The following is a 20,008-nucleotide window of genomic DNA, read 5'->3' as shown; positions in this document are numbered from 1 at the left end:
TCTGGGCATCGCTCTACTCACCGACTCCGTGGCCCTTCGCTGGCGAGGGCTAGAGGATGGCCTGGCCAGGTACGCGCTGGGCGTGAGTCTAGGCATCGCTCGTTTAGGTGTCACATGCGTAGTCGTTACCTGCGGTGTGGCACAGAGCCAGGGTGTGCGGATGATCCCTAGGGGAGATCATGGTGCATGCATAATTGGATCGTTTTTATGGTTTTCGGATGCGGGCCATTTTCTGGAAAAATGACAAGATTTGATTTAGAGACTTTTGATCCATTTTCTGGGAAAATGGTGGTTTGGGCCATTATCTAGGATAATGGCGAGACTTGGTTTTAAGGATATATTTTTATGGGCCAAATGGGTTTTTGGCGTGCGTGGTAAAAAATGTGGTTTTGCGGGACATGTGCATTGGTTTTTCTTGCATCCATGTTGTTTGAGTTCTATGTGTTTTTATCTGGTGATGTTTGGGTTTTACTTACCTGTGGTACCATTTTTGGTTCCGTAGCTTTTGGTGCAGAGTTCGAGGATGAGGAGGAGGAGGAGGAGGCTGAGCCCGAGGATGCGGCTCTGCCGGATTGCTGATGTTATGCTTGTATTTGATATTATATTATATTCGTGTTTTGTAATATTTATTTATGTATGTTTTGAATAGCTTTGTATTAAACAAGAAAAATTCTGGTACTTAGTTATTGACTTGCTTTTCGCTGCGTATTTCTCGTGCACATTCGTTGCTTATACACACACTTGGCACACATCGATAGGGTGATGACCCGTGATGTCATCATCCGGACGTCTCGATTTTCCCGTGTCCGCGCATGGGGATTTGGAGGCGTCACAGTTTGTGTGCGTGTAGGTACCAGAGAAGGCCCGAGCCCTCGAGGAGTCTGGCCTAAAGGCGTACAAAACACGACGTTAAAACAATCAATAGTAGCATAGAATGTTGATGGTCAACAAATAAAGCTATTGGCCCATTAACAATAGCAAGATGTGATGAGAATCCAATTACTTTTCAAACTTTATGACAATTAAGTGATATATGTTGATGGTCGGCAAATGAGGACATCAACAGTAGCAAAGAAAGTCGATGGTGAACAAATAAAGCCATTAACGATAGCAAGATGTGATGAGAATCCAAATATTTTTCAAACTTGAATCACTTTTATGGAGTAGAAGTGCAGAACAGGAACATACGACTTCGATGATGACGATTAAGTGATAGATGTTGATGGTCAACAAATAAGGACATCAACAGTAGCAAAGAACGTCGATTGTGAACAAATAAAGCCATTAACGATAGAAAGATGTGATGAAAATCCAAATATTTTTCAAACTTGAGTCACCATTATGGAACTAGAAGTGTAGAATGGGAACATACTACTTTGATGATGACAATTAAGTGATAGATGTTGATGGTCGACAAATAAGGACATCAACAGTAGCAACGAACCTCAATGGTCAACAAATAAAGCCATTAACGATAGCAAGATGTAATGAGAATCTAAATATTTTTCAAACTTGAATCATTGTTATGGAGTAGAAATGTAGAACAGGAACATACGACTTCTATGATGACAATTAAGTGATAGATGTTTGTTGTTGACAAATAAGGACATCAATAATAGCAAAGAATATCGATGGTGAACAAATAAAGCCATTAACAATAGCAAGATGTGATGAGAATCTAAATATTTTTCGAACTTGAGTCACTGTTATGGAAATAAAAGTGTAGAATGGGAACATACGATATGATGACAATTAAGTGATAGATGTTGATGGTTGACAAATAAGGACATCAACAGTAGCAAAGAATATCGATGGTGAACAAATAAAACCATTAATGATAGCAAGATGTGATGAGAATCCAAATACTTTTCAAACTTGAGTCACCATTATGGAACTAGAAGCGTAGAATGGAAACATAAGACTTTGATGATGACAATTAAGAGATAGATGTTGATGGTCGACAAATAAGGACATCAACAGTAGCAATGAACCTCAATGGTCAACAAATAAAACTATTAACGATTGCAAGATATGATGAGAATCCAAATATTTTTCAAACTTGAGCCACCATTATGGAACTAGAAGTGTAAAACGGGCATATATGTCAAAATGAGTAATACATATGCTAATAAAGTCCATTTCTTTAATTATAACGCGTGAGATATAAAAGACTTTTTGAACTTGACTTTGTTGCATAAAGTGCTATGGAAAATAGAACAAGGGAAAGCGATTGGTTGGGCAAGCAGATTAGTGCGCACGCAGAAGAAAATAATATCAATTCGGGTTGGAATATAACAATAAATTCCCACCTTTCTATAAATATATAAGCCACTGGAAAGTGAATGTTTTTCTCTTGATTGATCAATTAATTAGGAAGAAGTTTGGTACGTAACAGCTCAGCTTCTTGGTCTTGATTTGGGCATACTGTTCCTTGGAAGCAATTTCAATTTACCATAAGCTAACGTACTTGGTTTTTTTTTTTTTTTTAATAGAAAAGATAATATCATTCATCAACCTGAAAGACAATTACAGACAATTATCGAGCCATAAATATTGAGAAGTAAAGTCTAGAATACAATCCCACCAAACATTAATACTTTCAACCTTGAAAGCATTCTTAGCCAAACTATGATCTACCGTATTTCCTTCCCCATGTCTAGACATGTGAAAACTGACAATTCTCAAAACAGGCAATAAGCTTCTTTATCTCATGATATAACACCCCTAACAAAGAGTTAGACATACTATCATGATTAAGAGCTTCAATACATAACAGACTATCACTTTCCACAATAATTTTGGAAATGCCCATAGTAGCACCTTGTTGCAAACCTCTGAAAATAGCAAGAAGCTCTACACCTTCCGAATCTTCCATCTGGAAATCAGCTTTACTTATTGCCATGAGAACTTTACCCGACGCATCCCTCAACACTACCCCAATCCCTGCCTTATTCCACTCAGAAAAACTTGCAGCATCAACATTTAACTTGAGCCAATCCGACGGGGGAGGTTGCCATTTATACAGATTCATAAGCTGTACCCTTGTCTTCTGCCCAACTTGATCATAACTTCTCAACATAAAAAAGCATTCTCAGCTACATTTTAGGACTAAGTAGCTCTTTATCATGTACATATTTATTTCTTCTAAACCAGAAACTCCAAGCCAAATTAAAGAAAACAGCCAACTTTTGATGCATATTACCTTCACAGATTTGCAATGCCCTTTCAAACAAAGACACACTGGTTAAGCTAACGTACTTGTTGATTTGATGCATTTAATTGATTTTAGAATTCTGAATGCAGAGGATGCACCTGGAGTTTTCAGATCATATCCTGTGTTGGCATTGACATGGACGAGCATGCGGCTTCTGCACCTTTGGCTACGTTATCAATCGCTTTCAGTTCTACTATTTAACACAGTAAGAATGTTCTATATTTGTTTCCTAATCTTCTAAAAATAAAACTTAACTTGGATTTTCTCGTTCATTTTTTTAATTTTTTTGGGTGTGTTGACAAGTAATAAAACTTTATTAAGAAGCATTAAAGTGCAACTCTAGTACACATGAAATAGACAAGAGACACTTATCTAGGAGGAGGAACAAATACAAGAAAAATCACGAAGAGAGTATTGTAAAAGAAAGTTTTGAGCTCCTCCAATGTCTGTTAACGTTCTTCAAAGTTTCAATTGTTCCCTTTCATCTAATGCACCAAATGAGACAAGTAGGAACCATCTTCCATAATGTTGCAACTTGTGGGATGCCACTTAACCCGCTCCAAGAGTAGAAAAGATCCACTTGTCTTCCCACTATGGCCCATGCCAAACCAACCCAAATGAAAAATTCACTCCACAGCACTGGCAATCTTGCAGTAAAGTAAAGTGGCTCCAAATGAAGGCCGAGTCATTTCATAAGTAAAAAGGACACTCGGCAAGATACATTGGAACCAAATCAAATTTTGCCAAATTAACCTTCGAATTGGAAAGCAGAAGATCCGATTGATTATGTTACAGTCGCTATTTTTAATTAAATTCGATTTTAAATTTTTTTATTTTATTAATATCATCATTATTACTAATTTTGTTTTCTAAATTATATTTTAAAACCGTCAGATTTTCCGCCGCCCCTTACGTTTCATTCCCTTGGACGTTCTCTAAGATTTTGGGACGTTAAATTGTAAGTGAGAGTTGAATCCCTCAATTTATATTTTCAATCCTCAGTGATTTTCAGCTAGTGTAAGAAATCCCCGTCACTCTCTCCTTGATTCTCTGTTCTCGATCGGTTCAATAGCACCAAGTAATTCTCCTTGTCAATTAGCAGCTTCCCCCTTGTCAATTCTCAGCACTTCATTGTATAAAGCATGTTGTGTTTTCACTTCAGGTTCAAACTCAAAATCATTTCTACTCTAATACCAGGTGAATTAGGCACTGTGTGTATTGCATGCTTATTTCTTTTCATTCTATCTCATCTTAATATCAAAACATCATAAATACAAATATTCTTTAATTCCAATTTTTTTCAATTTTTTTTATTTAATCATTATCTAATTATTAAAACTTTCTCAACCTTCCAAATAAAAATAACATTAACAAATTTATATTCTATCAATATTTTAACTTTAGAAATATTTTTATTCAACTTTTTTTATTCTCTCTATTTTCAAAATTTCATAAAATATTTTAATTCAGACTATTTTCCTACTATTCAAAATGTTAAGGGTAAAAATATCAAGGCCGAAGACCGGGCTTAGCCCACTAGACCACCACTAGGGGACAAGAGGGGAAGCATGGAGATAAGGGAGAAGGAGGTGTCAGAAGGCAAGAAGAGGGTGTCAGAAAATAAGGGAGTAGTGTCAGAATAAAGTGGGAAATGGAGAGATGTTTAGAAATGCAAAGTAGACCATGCCTCACCACTACAGGGGTCACACAGAAAGAGGTATCAGATAAAAGGGGATGTCTAGACAACTTAAAACAGGTTCTTCTTCAGCTACAACTTCAACCTCCTGAAAGGGAGCTCCAGCTTCTCTAGCAAACATATTCGAGATCACCATTATACAGTAAGAAATGAGAGTCTATGAGAGATTGTAAACAAGAATATTATAGTGGATTTCTTCTCTTCAAATGTCCAAGAACGTAGGCATTATATTGAACTACATAAATCTGTATGTTCATTTTTCTTTATTTTCTTTGCCCTTATTTTCTTTTTATTGCAGTGGATGTACACACCAACACCGTGCAGCCGCATCGTACCATTGCCAGGGGTATCAGACCACACTAATCGAGGCCTGAATCGTCATAGCAGGTTGTGAATGACTCTTTCTTCTATTCTGGCCTGTTGTGCGATTTTTTGAGCATCAACACAAAAATTTATCATCTGATCTCAACATCCTAACAACACCTTAATCGCCGCTTGTTTCAAATGCTAAGCTTTTGAGAACAAGCGGTATTTCACAAACCCAAAAGATATAAGGCGAAGACTTCGATGATGACAATTAAGTGATAGATGTTTATCGTTGACAAATAAGGACATCAATAATAGCAAAGAATATCGATGGTGAACAAATAAAGCCATTAACGATAGCAAGATGTGATGAAAATCCAAATATTTTTCAAACTTGAGTAAATGTTATGGAAGTAAAAGTGTAGAATGGGAACATACGACTTTGATGATGACAATTAAGTGATAGATGTTGATGGTCAACAAATAAGGACATCAACAGTAGCAATGAATCTCAATGGTCAACAAATAAAGCCATTAACGATAGCAAGATGTGATGAGAATCCAAATATTTTTCAAACTTGAATCACTGTTATGGAGTAGAAATGCAGAACAGGAACATACGACTTCAATAATGACAATTAAGTGATAGATGTTTATTGTTGACAAATAAGGACATCAATAATAGCAAAGAATATCGATGGCGAACAAATAAAGCCATTAACGATAACAAGATGTGATGAGAATCCAAATACTTTTCAAACTTGAGTCACTATTATGGAATTAGAAGTGTAGAATAGGATGAGTAATACATGATATGCTAATAAAGGCCGTTGCTTAATTATAACGAGTGAGATTTAAAAGACTTCTTAAACATGACTCAGTTGCATAAAGTCCTATGGAAAATAGAACAAAGGAAAGTTATTGGTTGGGCGCAGGATAGTGGTTATATGTGCTTAATGTCAAAGCCAAAATGGGAACATTTTTGGACAGAAAAGACCTTTTATCTGTGTCCGGCTGTAACCTTGTAACCAAATTGGACGGTGCTTATGCTCTTCCCTTAAACAATTACACATTGCAATTGCATCAAAATGGATGTTTTTTCCAAATAAAAAATAATGAAATTCAAGAATAAATTCTAAAATAAAAATATAAGGAATTGGATGCTTGAAGGATATATACGGGAATCAAGCAACACGACGGAAATAAATCCCTACTTAAAAAAAGAAATTGCCATAATCCTTTTGGTTTCTCAGATATTTGACGAGTTAAGTAAGAAATAATCATGATAAATTAATGCCAAATTAAACTTGTCGTCGTATATATTTCCTAGCTAGTATCTGCTCTTTCACACCTTAACATTGATTATATATACAGTGCATGTTCTCCTTTGGGTTTACGTTTCAAAACATTGATTATCATGTTAGAATTGTGGAGTGTTTCACAAGTCATATAATTTTTTTTATACGGTACCTTTAATTTCTTATATTTTATAAATGGACGACTCAACATGGGTACAAAAGACTTTTCAAGCTTGACTCGGTTGCATAAAGTCTTACGAAAAATAAAAATAGAACAACGAAAATTAGCGATTGACTGGACGCAAGGGGTTGTTATAAATAATGCCATTAACTAACAGACGCTACAGACGAGATGAAAAGATTGGTAGCATCAAACTTCAAGAAAGCATGCACCATACTCTCTTTTTGCTTGTTTGTTCATTATTTGGTTTTATCATCAAATGCTGCTTCTGCTACAGAAGCTACTGCTCTTCTCAAATGGAAATATACCCTTTCAAACAAAACCCAATCTCACCTACATTCATGGACTTCTCTTCCCAATGCTTCTTCTAATTCAATCCATAGTACAAACCCTTGTACTTGGTTTGGTATTACTTGCAATCCTGCTGGAAGGATTGTCAAAATGAACCTTACTAGCTTTAGCTTACAAGGTACGCTTCATGGATTTTCTTTTTTGTCTTTTCCAAATCTCGTGTATCTTGATCTCTCTATGAACGCTTTATCTGGGAACATTCCGCCCCAAATTAGCGGCCTGTCTAAAATCAACTATCTTGATTTGTCCTTTAACCTATTGTCAGGAAAAATCCCACCGGAAATAGGCTGCCTAAACTCTTTAGCCCAGCTTGGTCTTTCGCAAAACCGTTTAGAAGGACATATCCCTACTTCTTTAGGAAATTTAAGAAATCTTACCCTTCTGTACCTCTATCAAAATCAACTTTCTGGCTCTATTCCTAAAGAACTAGGTCGCCTAAATTCTCTAACCAACCTTTCTCTTTTCCAAAACCGTTTAGAAGGTCTCATCCCCACTTCTTTAGGAAATTTGAGAAATCTTATCTTTCTAGACCTTGCTCAAAACAGTTTAGAAGGTCTCATCCCACAAGGAATCGGTTCCATGAACATGACAAGTTTGCAACTTAGTGGAAACCAATTTACCGGCTCCTTGCCCGAAGGCATTTGTCATGATGGTTCACTTCAATATTTTGCAATCTCCAACAATGGTTTTAGAGGTCAAGTTCCACAAAGCCTAAAAAATTGCACGAGTTTAAAGAGAGTCTTCTTGAATGGAAACCAACTCACTGGAGATATATCTCAAGTCTTTGGCTCTTATCCAAACTTGATCTACATAGATCTAAGCCGCAATAACTTTTATGGCAAGATCTCAAGTAATTGGGGGCAAAGTCTAAAATTAGGGACTCTAAAAATGAGTGGGAACAACATTAGTGGTAGCATACCACCGGAGATTGGAAACTGCATTAAACTACATGTGGTTGATCTTTCTTTAAATCATATTGTTGGGGCAATTCCAAAGGAACTTGGAAAGTTGAATTCTCTAGAGAAGTTGTGGTTAAATGGAAATCATCTCTCTGGTGCTATACCTATAGAATTCGAGTCTTTGACCAATCTCGAATTCCTAGACATATCCTCGAACAAAATGTGCAAGTCACTCCCATGTAATATTGGGAAGTGCTTCTCAAAATTGATTCACTTCAATTTAAGCCATAACAATTTCAGTGAAGAGCTTCCCATCTTGCTTATGAGCTTAGTTCATCTCTCCAAACTAGATTTAAGCTACAACTCTTTGACTGGAGAGATACCTTTAGAAATCAACATAATGCAAAGCTTGGAGGTGCTCAATCTCTCTCACAATCATCTTTCCGGCGTTATTCCGACTACCATTCGAGAAATGTATGGTTTGTCGTATGTCGATGTATCCTACAATGAGTTACATGGCCCAATTCCCAACAGCAAAGCATTTTTAGATGCTCCATTGGGAGCCTTGCAAGGTAACAAGGGATTGTGCGGTAACGTTAAAGGGCTGCCCCCATGCAAACATTTATCAAAAAAGGGCCACAAAACTATGTTCGTAATCATTTTCCCTCTTTTGGGATCACTTTTGGCTTTATTTGTTTTCTTCCAAGTTCTTCGAATTTTGCAAAGAGGAAAGAAAGATCGATATCCCCAATTAGAACAAAGCGACAAGCACAAAGAAGGATTTCTTTTTGTGTCAAGTAGTACTTTCGATGGAAGAAAAATGTATGAAGAGATCATAAGAGCAACTGAAGCGTTTAATGAGATATATTGCATTGGGGAGGGAGCATATGGAAGAACATACAAAGCAATATTGTCATCAGGTGTTATGGTAGCTGTGAAGAAACTCCACCAACTACTCGATGATGAGCAAAGATTCCAAAAGGCATTCTTAAATGAGATTAAGGCATTAATAGAAGTACGACATCGAAATATCGTCAAACTTCATGGCTTCTGTTCACATATTCGACATTCGTTTCTGGTATACGAGTGTTTAGAAATGGGTAGTTTGGCAAGAATCTTGAAAATTGAAGAAGATGCTAAAGAATTAGACTGGAGTAAGAGATTGAATATTGTCAAAGGCGTGGCTTATGCGTTGTCTTACATGCACCATGATTGCTCACCACCAATAATTCATCGGGATATTAAAAGTAGTAACATCTTGTTGGATTCTCAATATGAGGCTCATGTTTCAGATTTTGGCACTGCTAAAATTCTAGAGCTAGATTCATCCAATTGGACTTCCCTTGCAGGCACATACGGATATATAGCACCGGGTAATTTATTTCATTGTCCTTTTGTTCTTAGATTAACATTGAAGTAGTGCATAAGATCAATTTTGTTTTTTTTTTTAATATTATTTTTTCTTGGCAGAACTTGCTTATACAATGAAGATAACCGATAAATGTGATGTATATAGCTTTGGTGTGTTGGCATTAGAAGTGATAATGGGAAAGTATCCGGGTGATTTCATCTGCTCAGTTAAGTCATCTCCATCAGTTGAGATGAGCATTCAACTGAAAGATGTGTTGGACCAACGCCTTCCATTTCCAACGCCCCAAGTTGAGGCTGAGCTCATAAGGGTTGCAAAGATTGCTACTGAATGCTTAAATGAACTTGCAGAATCCAGGCCAACTATGCACATGATTTCTAAAGTATTAGCAGTGGCCCGAGCCCCAAACTATGGCAGTCTCCAGCTTGAACCATCTTTTGAATGAAGTTCCACCAAGAAAGTCATGTTCAAGAAGACTTACTAATTATATTTTGTGTACAACTGGTTCAATATTTTCTTTTTTCCTAGCATTTTTTTTGGAGTGTCGTTTTTCCTACTAATAAATGTAGTTTCACTCGATTTTAATATCTTAGCCCTTTCTCTTTTAGTGTTGTTTTTAAGTGAAATGTGGTGTACTTCTCAAGTGTTCCATCAAAAAGATAAAATAATTAAAAAAAGGAAAAAAAAAAAAGGAAAAAGGAAGATCAGATCTGCCCAATAGCTTGTGCTTGCCACCAAAGCCAAAGTGGCCAAGTTTTTGGACAGAGGGGAGAAAGCGATTCTTCCCTTCGCTTATATAGTGTTCTGCTCTTTGGTCTATGGTTTCAAAACATTGATCCTCATATTAGAATGGTGGAGAATCCCACAAGTTATATAATTATTTTAAAAAATACTCTAACTACAAAGAGATTATGTACGTAAAAGTAATCTTACAAACTGATATAATTAGATGTAGTTATTCATATTATAAAATTATTTTTATTATAAAGTAGATCTAACGAATCACATTAAGCCTAATCAATTTGTTAGATTACTTTTATGTAATCTTTTTGTGTAATCTCTTAGTGGTTATACCATTTCTTTAATTATTTTTACTGATGGACTCTGGGGACCTCAAATAGGATTTGGCAAGTAAATTTTTTATTACTTTGTTAATTGTATTCAGTTTTTGGGCGAAATAAATCTTTCTTTCCAACTGTTGATGTATCGATTCATCAAATGTTTTCATTACTTGATGACATTAGAAAACATCAACATTTGTTTAGGTGCATCGATACAATATTGTTATATTTTTAAAGACAAAGCTTGACTTACTATTGTGAAAGTAGAAGTGTAGAAGGGGCACACACGGTAGAGTGAGTAACACGTGTAAAGGTCCTTGCTTATAACGAGTGCGATCCTTACCTAAAGTGAGAATCAAAAAACTTTTCAAGTTTGATTTAGTTGCATAAAGTCCTATAGAAAATAGAATAAAGAGAAAGAGATGACAAGCAAAGTGCAGGTGGTGGTTATAAATAACACTATTAACTAATAAACGCTACATGACATATGAATGGCAACATCAACCTTCAAGAAAGTATGCACCCTACTCTCCTTGTTCCTGTTTGTTCATCATGTAGTTTTATCATCAAATGCTGATTCTCCAGAAGCTACTGATCTTCTCAAATGGAAAAATACCCTTTCAAACAAAACCCAATCTCACCTACATTCATGGACTTCTCTTCCCAATGCTTCTCTAAATTCAAATTGCAGTACAGACCCTTGTACATGGTTTGGTATTTCTTGCAATCCTACTTGAAGTGTTGTCAGAATGAAGGTTACTAGCTCTAGCTTACAAGGTACACTTCATGGATTTTCTTTTTTGTCTTTTTCAAATCTCACGTATCTTGATCTCTTTGTGAATGTTTTTTTTTGGGAACATTTCGTGTCGAATTAGACACCTGTCTAAACTCATCTATCTTGATTTGTTCATTAACCTATTGTTAGGAAAAATCCCACTGAAAATAGTTTGCTTAAATTCTATAGCCTGGCTTCAACTTTCCCAAAATCGTTTAGAAAGTCTCATTCCTACGTCTTTGGGAAATTTGAGAAATCCTACCATTTTATGTTTTTGAAAAAATAAACTTTTTGGCTCCATTCCTGAAGAAATAGGTCGCCTAAATTCTCTAACCATCCTTTCTCTTACCCAAAATAGTTTTGAAGGTTCCATCCCTAATTTTTTAGGAAATTTGATAAATCTTACACTTTTGTATCTTTGGAAAAATAAACTTTTTGGCTCCATTCCCAAAAAAATAGGTCACCTAAATTTTCTGGCTTTGCTTGATCTTTTCCAAAACCTTTTAGAAGGTCTCATTTCTACTTCTTTAAAAAATTTGAGAAATTTTACCCTTTTGTATCTTTGGGAAAATAAACTTTCAGACTCAATTCTTGAAAAAATAGGTAGTCTAAATTCTTTAACCAACCTTTCTCTTTGCCAAAACCATTTAGAAGGTCTCATCCCTACTTCTTTGGAAAATTTGAGACATCTTAGTCATTTGAATCTTGAGGGAAATAAACTTTTTGGCTCCATTCCAGAAGAAATAGGTTGCCTAAATTCTCTAGTTTTGCTTGATCTTTCCCCAAAACCATTTAGAAGGTCCCATCCCAACTTCTTTAGGAAATTTGAGAAATCTTACTATTCTGTACCTCTCTCACAATCAACTCTCTGGCTCAATTCTTGAAGAACTAGGTCGCTTGAATTCTATAACCATCATTTCTCTTTCCCAAAACTGTTTAGAAGGTCTCATTCCTATTTCTTTAGGAAATTTGAGACATCTTACCCATCTGAATCTTTGAGGAAATAAACTTTTTGGCTCATTTTCTAAAGAAATAGGTCGTCTAAATTCTTTAACTAGTCTTTCTCTTTTCCAAAACTATTTAGGAGGTCTCATCCCTATTTCTTTAGAAAATTTGAGAAATCTTACATTTCTGTATCTCTCTCAAAATCAATTTTCTTGTTCCATTCTTGAAGTAATAGGTCACCTAAATTCTTAGCCTTATTTGATCCTTTGCAAAACCATTAAGAAGGTCCCATATCTACGTAATTAGGAAATTTGAGAAATCTTACATTTCTGTACATCTCTCAAAATCAGCTCTTTGGCTCCATTCTTGAAGAGCTAGGTCACCTAAATTCTTTTACCCTCCTATATCTTTGGGAAAATAAGCTTTCTGGCTCCATTCCTAAAGAAATAAGTTGCCTAAGTTCTCTAGCTGTGCTTGATCTTTTCCAAAACCGTTTAGAAGGTCTCATTCCTACTGCTTTAGGAAATTTGAGATATCTTACCCTTATGCATCTTTGTAGAAATAAAATTTCTAGCTCTATTCCTAAAGAAACATGTCACATAAATTTTCTAACCAATCTTTCTCGTTGCCAAAACCATTAAGAAGGTCGCATCCCAACTTATTTAAGAAGTTTGAGAAATCTTACTATTATGTACCTATCTCGCAATCAACTTTTTAGCTCAATTCCTAAAAAACTAGGTTGCCTAAATTTTCTAATCAACCTTTCTATTTCCCAAAATTGTTTAGAATCTCTCATCCCTCTTTGTTTAGAAAATTTGAGAAATCTTAGCCGTCTATACCCTCTTTCAAAATCAATTTTTTGGCTCCATTTCTAAACAAATAAGCCACCTAAATTCTCTAACAGATCTTGGGCTTGACCAAAACCAACTTCGAGGTCATATTCCCTGATTTTTTGCTAATTTGAGCAATTTACAAAAATTATATTTTTGTGATAATCGACTTTCTGGTCCCATCCCACTAGGAATAGAAGGTTTAATGAACATGGCAACTTTACAACTTAGCAAAAACCAATTTCCCAGCTCCTTGCCCAAAAGTATTTGTCAATGTGGTTCACTTCAAAGTTTTTCAATATTCAACAATGGTTTCAGAGGTCGAGTTCCACAAAGCCTAAAAAATTGCACGAGCTTAAAGATAGTCACGAGCTTAAAGATAGTCTTGTTGAAAGGAAACTAGCTCACTGGAGATATATCTCAAGTCTTTAGTACCTATCCCTTGATCATTATAGATATTAGCCACGATAATTTTTATAGCAAGATCTCAAGTAATTGGGGATAGTGTCTAAAATTAGGGACCCTAAAAATGAGTGGGACCACCGGAGATAAAAACAAATAATTTATGAATTTCATATAATTTAATTAATTTTCGTAAGTTGTATTAGCTGTATTATCAGAGAAAATTTTATAGCCGCTCTGATCTATTAGAATGAGATGACATTAGCTTGCAAACATCAACATTTGTTTAAGTGCACCGACAGATCACCACCTAAATTATCTGCTAACTTTCTTTAGTACCTGGTGAGGATAAAACTAGATTCGAAATTGAAAACAAACTACTATACTTATCATGCTCATCTGAGGCCTGGAATGCCAACTTTATTCACCATTTATATATCGCAACCGGCCCATAATAACTATTTAATATAATTAGCTCATTTATATCTTATTTATTTTATTTTATTTTTTAATATAATTTTCACATTTAAGACATCTGATTCAATAAGAATCGAATCCAAACCAACCCTTACATATATTATGTTACATTCATTAATAAATAATTGAGTGATCCATTCTCATGTCAAAAAATTTTTAATTCCCAGATTATTCATTTGTAGAAGCCAAAATGTCTCGCCTAGCACTGTCCAGTCTGGTCCGGGTGATGGACCGAAATTTTGGTCCATCATTTTCCTAGACTGGACATCCCTAGGGACTGGACCAGACTGCACCAATAGTTATTGGTCCGATCTTATCCGGTTGGTCTAAAACCTTTTTTTTTAATAAATCGATTAATAAAAAAAATTATTTAAAATATTAAATTAAAATTAAGTGACTTATTAAATGAGAATTACATAATAAATTATACAATTATTAATATATACTAATACTATATATTATAGTTATACATTAAAGAATATAATAATATATTGATCTTAATATATATATAGTTATAGACTTAGTACTAATACTATAACTAATAACTATACTAGTAGTATTACTAATATACTATATGTTAGTGATAAATTAGTAATACTATATTAAATAATACTCTATGTAGTTATAGTGATTTAATACTAACATATTAAGTTAATTATACTAATACTATTATAAATTTATACATATATTATAATTTATACTATAACTCTTATAATATATTAATATATTAATATATACTAGTATTATATATTTTAGTTATACATTACATAATATAATACTTAATGTAATATTGTGATATATATATATATATAATTTATATAATTATTTATATAAATAATATATGTAATTTTTTTTTTCAGTCGGTCCGGTCCTATCCGGTTTGAGATAAAAAATCCTTAGACCGCATATGAGAACCGAATGAATTTGATCCTCTTATTTTTAGACCAGACTGAACCGGATCAGACTGGATCAATTTGTTTCATTCCGGTCCCTTCCGATCGATTTATCTGGTCAGGACTGGCGATGCTCTCCCCTACGCACGAGCACTCACATGAGCTAGATTTAATGAGCTCTAGGGAAACATGGGCCGATTTTTATAGTGGTCTATTTGTCACATGTTAAGCCCAAAGATTAAAAACAGAAGCCCAAGCCCCCCTCCCCGTTCTGCTAAAATTTTCTCTCTGCTCTGCTCTGCTCTCTCTCTCTCTCTCTCTCTCTCTCTCTCTCTTACTGGGTCACGCTTTCTCCTCTCCTCTCTGTTTTGCCGATCTTCCACCAACAGCAACCGCTGTCATCTTCCTCCCTTCGTCTACCTCCGTAATTCTTCTCTTCCGTCTCCCTCTCTTTGTGTCTCTCTGTCACTCGGTCACACTCTCTCCTCTCTGTTTTGTCTGACTTCCACCGACAAGAGCCGCCGTCCTTCATGGCTTGCTACCTCACCACCAATTTTTTAGATCTAAACATATATTACATAGTGTTTGTTTCGTCCGATTTGGTGTTTGGTTTCATTCGATTTGATAAATGTATATTGATTTTATTATTTTGAATGAAGGGTAACCCTGAATATAGATATGAGTTATTTACATAGCCTCTAAAAATCCAAACGGCTTCAACTGAGAAGAGAGACAAAGAAAACTCATACCCACATGATGTCGAGAATCACAAGCAAGAAGAAAAATTCCAACACTGAAGAATCCAGAAGTTTGAGTGAGAAAGTGGAGCACGCCGGTCTTCACGACAGAGATTGCCGCTAGTATGGGTGCACGGCTCTGTGCAGAAAACTTTGCGATACCAGCCTTGTGCGCCTCCTCTGCCCACAGCAGGCCTCACAGCATCACCATGGTGCGTCCTGCTCTGCGCGCAGTAGAGGACAGCGCCTCCGTTGACGTCCGCGTCGGTCTGCTAGCAGAGCGTGAAGTCGTGTACAGCGCTGCTTGTCCTGCGTCACTGACTGTTGTTGTGCCAAGGGTGTTGCTATCTTGCAGTGCCTATTTGATCGGTGTGGTATTGGTGCGCTTCGCACCATGAGCCACCCTGCACGGCAGCGTTGCTACTGTCTTGCGCACGGTACAACGGCCGTAGTGCCTCCTAAGTGAAACAGAGCCAGCAACGGCCTGCTGCTCACTGTTGCACCACCTCATGCACGCCGCTTTGGGCAAAACAGAGGTGCACAGTTTCTTTCTGTGTAGTGGCAGTCTGCAGCACCTCTCGGATCAGGTGCATGCATGTGGCGCCTTTGATGTTCAAGCACCTATCGTGTGCGCTGCATCTTACCGGCTTGAACAGGACAGGGTTTGGTTGTGACACAATTTTTTGCAGCTCCAAGACGGACGCAAGACCACTGCTGTGCACAGTTGGTGGGCACTGCGCAAAACCCAGTGGGTGTGCTTAACGACCTCGTCAGCGCAACACCAGTGCGCGTAGTGCCACGGGCAGCACTGCCACCATCATCTCTTGCCAAGGCACTGCCTGCGGCACTAGTGCCACCACCAATCTCGACAGCCACGGTTCAAGAAAAAATTTCATTGTGCGGGAAAAAATCTTAGTAAAAGAAATCACACATGGATCATATTGATGTAATTCGGGAACAATGGATTAGGGGCTCTCGTATCAATGTTAAAAATATTATATCAAAATAGATAATGAAAACGATATTACTTTATCAAGTCTTCACATATTAATAGTATATTAATAGTGGAGTGTGTTATATGGTAAAAGTCGAGCAACACCCACATATTCTACCGTCGAAATGGTAGGACTAAAAAGAAACAACACTGAGAGAGAGATTTTTACTTTTATGTTATTCTTAACATGGAGAGGAGGTGGTAACTATATAGCCACCTTCATGTAACCTACGATTATTTAAGCCCAGCCATAAGTAGCCATTATGTCACTCTTATTTACCAAGGCATAACCCCTGGCCTTATTTCAGGCGTCCCATGCCTTGGCATGCGAAGGGGGAAGGGTTGCTTTGGGCGCCCCCCTTTTTATCACAATTGTTTTTTTTAGTAGTCGAATATTGAACATAATACGTTTGTCCAGATGCTATCATAAGTTGAAAGCAACACGATATATAGTATAATCAAATTAATGTTCCTCAAGTGAAGGAATGAAATTCACGAGAGTCTAACCTCTTATCCATTGCTACATGTAAATATGTAAATCTTACCCACCAGCTAGCTAAAGATTTGGACTTTATCTACTACAAGAAAAATGGTCTTTCTCAGCATGCAGATTTGTCGCAATAGACAGCCAAAATCGCTTCAAATATATTTTTCGCGACGTTATCTCATCGCTGCAGGTTGGACACCAACTAAGATTCACATTTGGGTTTTTCCAACAATATTAGAAACCACGCTGGAAATATTTTCCATTTCCAGTGTTTCAAAACCAACACAAAAAAGCATCTAACCGGCACAAAAAGCCATCCCACGAGAGTCAATCTTTGTGGCAAAACTACATTTCTAGCCAACGAGTTCGGTTGCCAAAAAACATATTTTCGGACGCAATTGTTGCAATCTATTACCGACATAAAGCCTGTAGGATAATGAAATATTTTAGAACTTGAAAGTCCTAGGTTACCTTATTGTATCAGGAAATAAATTGGGAGAGAAAATTCTTGGATTTGGATTTGGATTTCCTATTTTTCCTATATGACTTATAAGATTTCGAGTTGTAGATCAATAAACACGTAAAGTTTATCTTATAATTCTATAGAGCTTATAATTGCACAAATGAGATGGGACCCACCACCCATATTTTGACACACACACACGCACACTCACTTTGACTCTTCTCATAAAGCATTATCTATGTCAATTGGTACAAATTCCTAACAGTGTCTCCAAAGCTTTTTATTTTCCTTTCCAACATTTTTTAAACATGTACGTCCAATGAAAGGAAATATAAAAGTAATATTGGTAAAGATTATGGTCAAAATAATCTGAAGTAGTTCAAGACTTGGGTTTTTCCATGTTAAAATAGCAAAAACAATCTACACAAGTATATTATAGAAATATAATGAATAAAGCTTAAATTTTTCCATGTTAAAACAGTCAACACAGTCCAAGTTAGAAATATTACACAAAGATAATATATATTTTCATGTGCTTCAAAAAAATACCAAATAATAATAATAATAATAATAATAATAATAAAGTAGTAAAGCAAAAACTGAAAAATAAAATGACAGGTAAAGAATGTACATCTCTCTCATAAGAAAACAAAAATGATGGTATGGATGTTTAAAGCAAAGGAGCTTTTAAAAGCTATACAAATTTTCCCAAAAAAAGAAAAAAAGCTCTAAAGAGGATATCCAGATCTTTAACTCAGAACTAGTCCTTCAAGAGCTACGACTTTAGAGAGTGGTGGAGGGGAGAATGTGGTGACTAGTTGGTGGGAGAGGGAGATGAAATTGATCAGAAGAACTGGGTAAAGAATGAAAACATGAATATTCGAGATGAAGAAGAAAAACGTGCGTAAAAATAAATTGGTTAAATGGGTAAAAAAGCAAAATATGCGTTTTAGTTTAGGTAAAACAAAAAATTATTTCACAATAGCAAATATGAGTGTATAGAGAACCGGAGAACCGACCTCCACTGACCGTCGGACGCTAGAACTGACAAAGAACCGGTCAACCAGCGGTAGAAATGAATGAAAACCGACTTCGGTCGGCTCGGTCCCAGTTCGACCACGCTAGCAATAAGTGTATAGTGTGAAGAACCGTACGACTTCTATATAGGGGGATAGATAATAGAATAAATATTGGGAACAGCCTCTGTTTGGGAACACTCAAAAATACACCCTACGTGGCACATTATAAATGACAAAATAGTCCCTAGCTGACCCCGGCTACACGTTCCCTTCATTTTCATTTCATTATTCTGTTTTGAATTCGTTGAATAGAGCTCCTCATCGTTTCGCCCCCACCAGCACCTCCTCATCGTTTATCCCTTAGCCCAGTCCCAGTCCCACTCTCCCCTCACCCCTCACCCTCCCATTCTCTCCCCCAATATTTACTCCGCCCAGCACCTCCAAATTTGAACCGAAAAACAACAAAGTTTCCAAATTTTGACAACTGAGCTAATTATTAGTTAATCTTTTTCTCTCTCTTTTTTTTTTTTTTTTTTTTTTTTTTTTTTTTTTGTGGAGAAATAGCATTTTTCATACTTTGGGTCGGGTTCGAATCCGACCAAAGATTTAGAAAGTTATATCGGAATGACGTCTAAATGCAACTTTGTAAAGCATAGGCTGACGAACTCAAACCATAGCCGGAAACAAAGATTTGTTTGTTTAACATATATGACAGAATTTATAAACGTAACTTCTTCCCTCTTCTTATATTTCTTGGAAACGAAGCAGCTAGAATATGAAATATCAATCAAATCCATATGATGCCCTTGCCCGCTCTGAAGTAAGGAAAGAGGAAGCTAAGACCAAAGCCAGAAAAATTTAAAAACAGGGTCATAATTCTCAAGAATAAATATTGGGACTATCAGATGCAAGGAATGATTCATGCATTTCCCTTACAATGCAAAAACTCTGGCACTATTAGAAGACCCAGCTAGTAGTACTGACTTTGGAGGGGCACAAAGAACGACTAAGAATGTGTGCAAAAGATGAAAAAAACTGATTCTCAATATAGATAATAAGCTCCAATAAAAAACAATGTATGAATGAGCTACTTGACAGTAGAGGAAAGAAATGCTTCGGAGGGAGGGGGAGGGTGGAACTGAGTCTGCGACGGCGATTTCAAAGCCTAGGTGAGAGGGACGGTGACGGCGATGGTAATTTTAGAGACTCAGTGTTGGGCGACGAGAGACTAGAGAGGGCGACGTGGGTGGGATTTTCAAATGCGAAATGATGTTTTGGAGGGATAAAACGCACGTTTCAGGAAGGAAAACAAGAAAAAGAAAAAAAAAATATAATATCGACGTCAGGTGTGGGGTGTGTGTGTGAACAGCGGCGGATGTGTAGCAATTCTCTAGATAATATTTCAAGAAAGAAATGAAACTGGCAAGTGTAGTGTGTGGTGTGTGGGCTTATATTTAGAATTTTTTAGAAAACAATATCTGATTGTGACATTCGGTCGAATAGTTGGGAGCAAGTTCGAAAATGCATTGCACTTACACTAGATCAAAGTAATGGGTGGTGCTACACCCACCGCTCCAAACTCCCATTAGGAGCTACCCTTAGTTGTAATTG

General features: G+C 36.3%; 2 protein-coding genes across 2 annotated transcripts; both read left to right on the top strand.

Annotated features, from left to right (window-relative positions):
- Positions 1-2,686: 2,686 nt before the first annotated feature.
- Positions 2,687-5,286, top strand: LOC122294829. The gene is made up of 3 exons (XM_043103813.1): positions 2,687-3,009; positions 3,304-3,419; positions 4,714-5,286. Exons 1-3 carry the CDS (start codon positions 2,805-2,807, stop codon positions 4,744-4,746), a joined length of 354 nt encoding a protein of 117 aa, XP_042959747.1. The 5' UTR covers positions 2,687-2,804; the 3' UTR covers positions 4,747-5,286.
- Positions 5,287-6,866: 1,580 nt separating this feature from the next.
- Positions 6,867-9,906, top strand: LOC122293411 (MDIS1-interacting receptor like kinase 2-like). The gene is made up of 2 exons (XM_043101976.1): positions 6,867-9,318; positions 9,416-9,906. Exons 1-2 carry the CDS (start codon positions 6,867-6,869, stop codon positions 9,757-9,759), a joined length of 2,796 nt encoding a protein of 931 aa, XP_042957910.1. The 3' UTR covers positions 9,760-9,906.
- Positions 9,907-20,008: the final 10,102 nt, after the last annotated feature.

The sequence above is a fragment of the Carya illinoinensis genome, chromosome 14, assembly GCF_018687715.1.
Source record: "Carya illinoinensis cultivar Pawnee chromosome 14, C.illinoinensisPawnee_v1, whole genome shotgun sequence".
Classification (NCBI taxonomy): Eukaryota; Viridiplantae; Streptophyta; class Magnoliopsida; order Fagales; family Juglandaceae; genus Carya; species Carya illinoinensis.
Note: the sequence above shows the minus strand (reverse complement) of the source record. Positions and strands in the feature narration are given on the sequence as shown.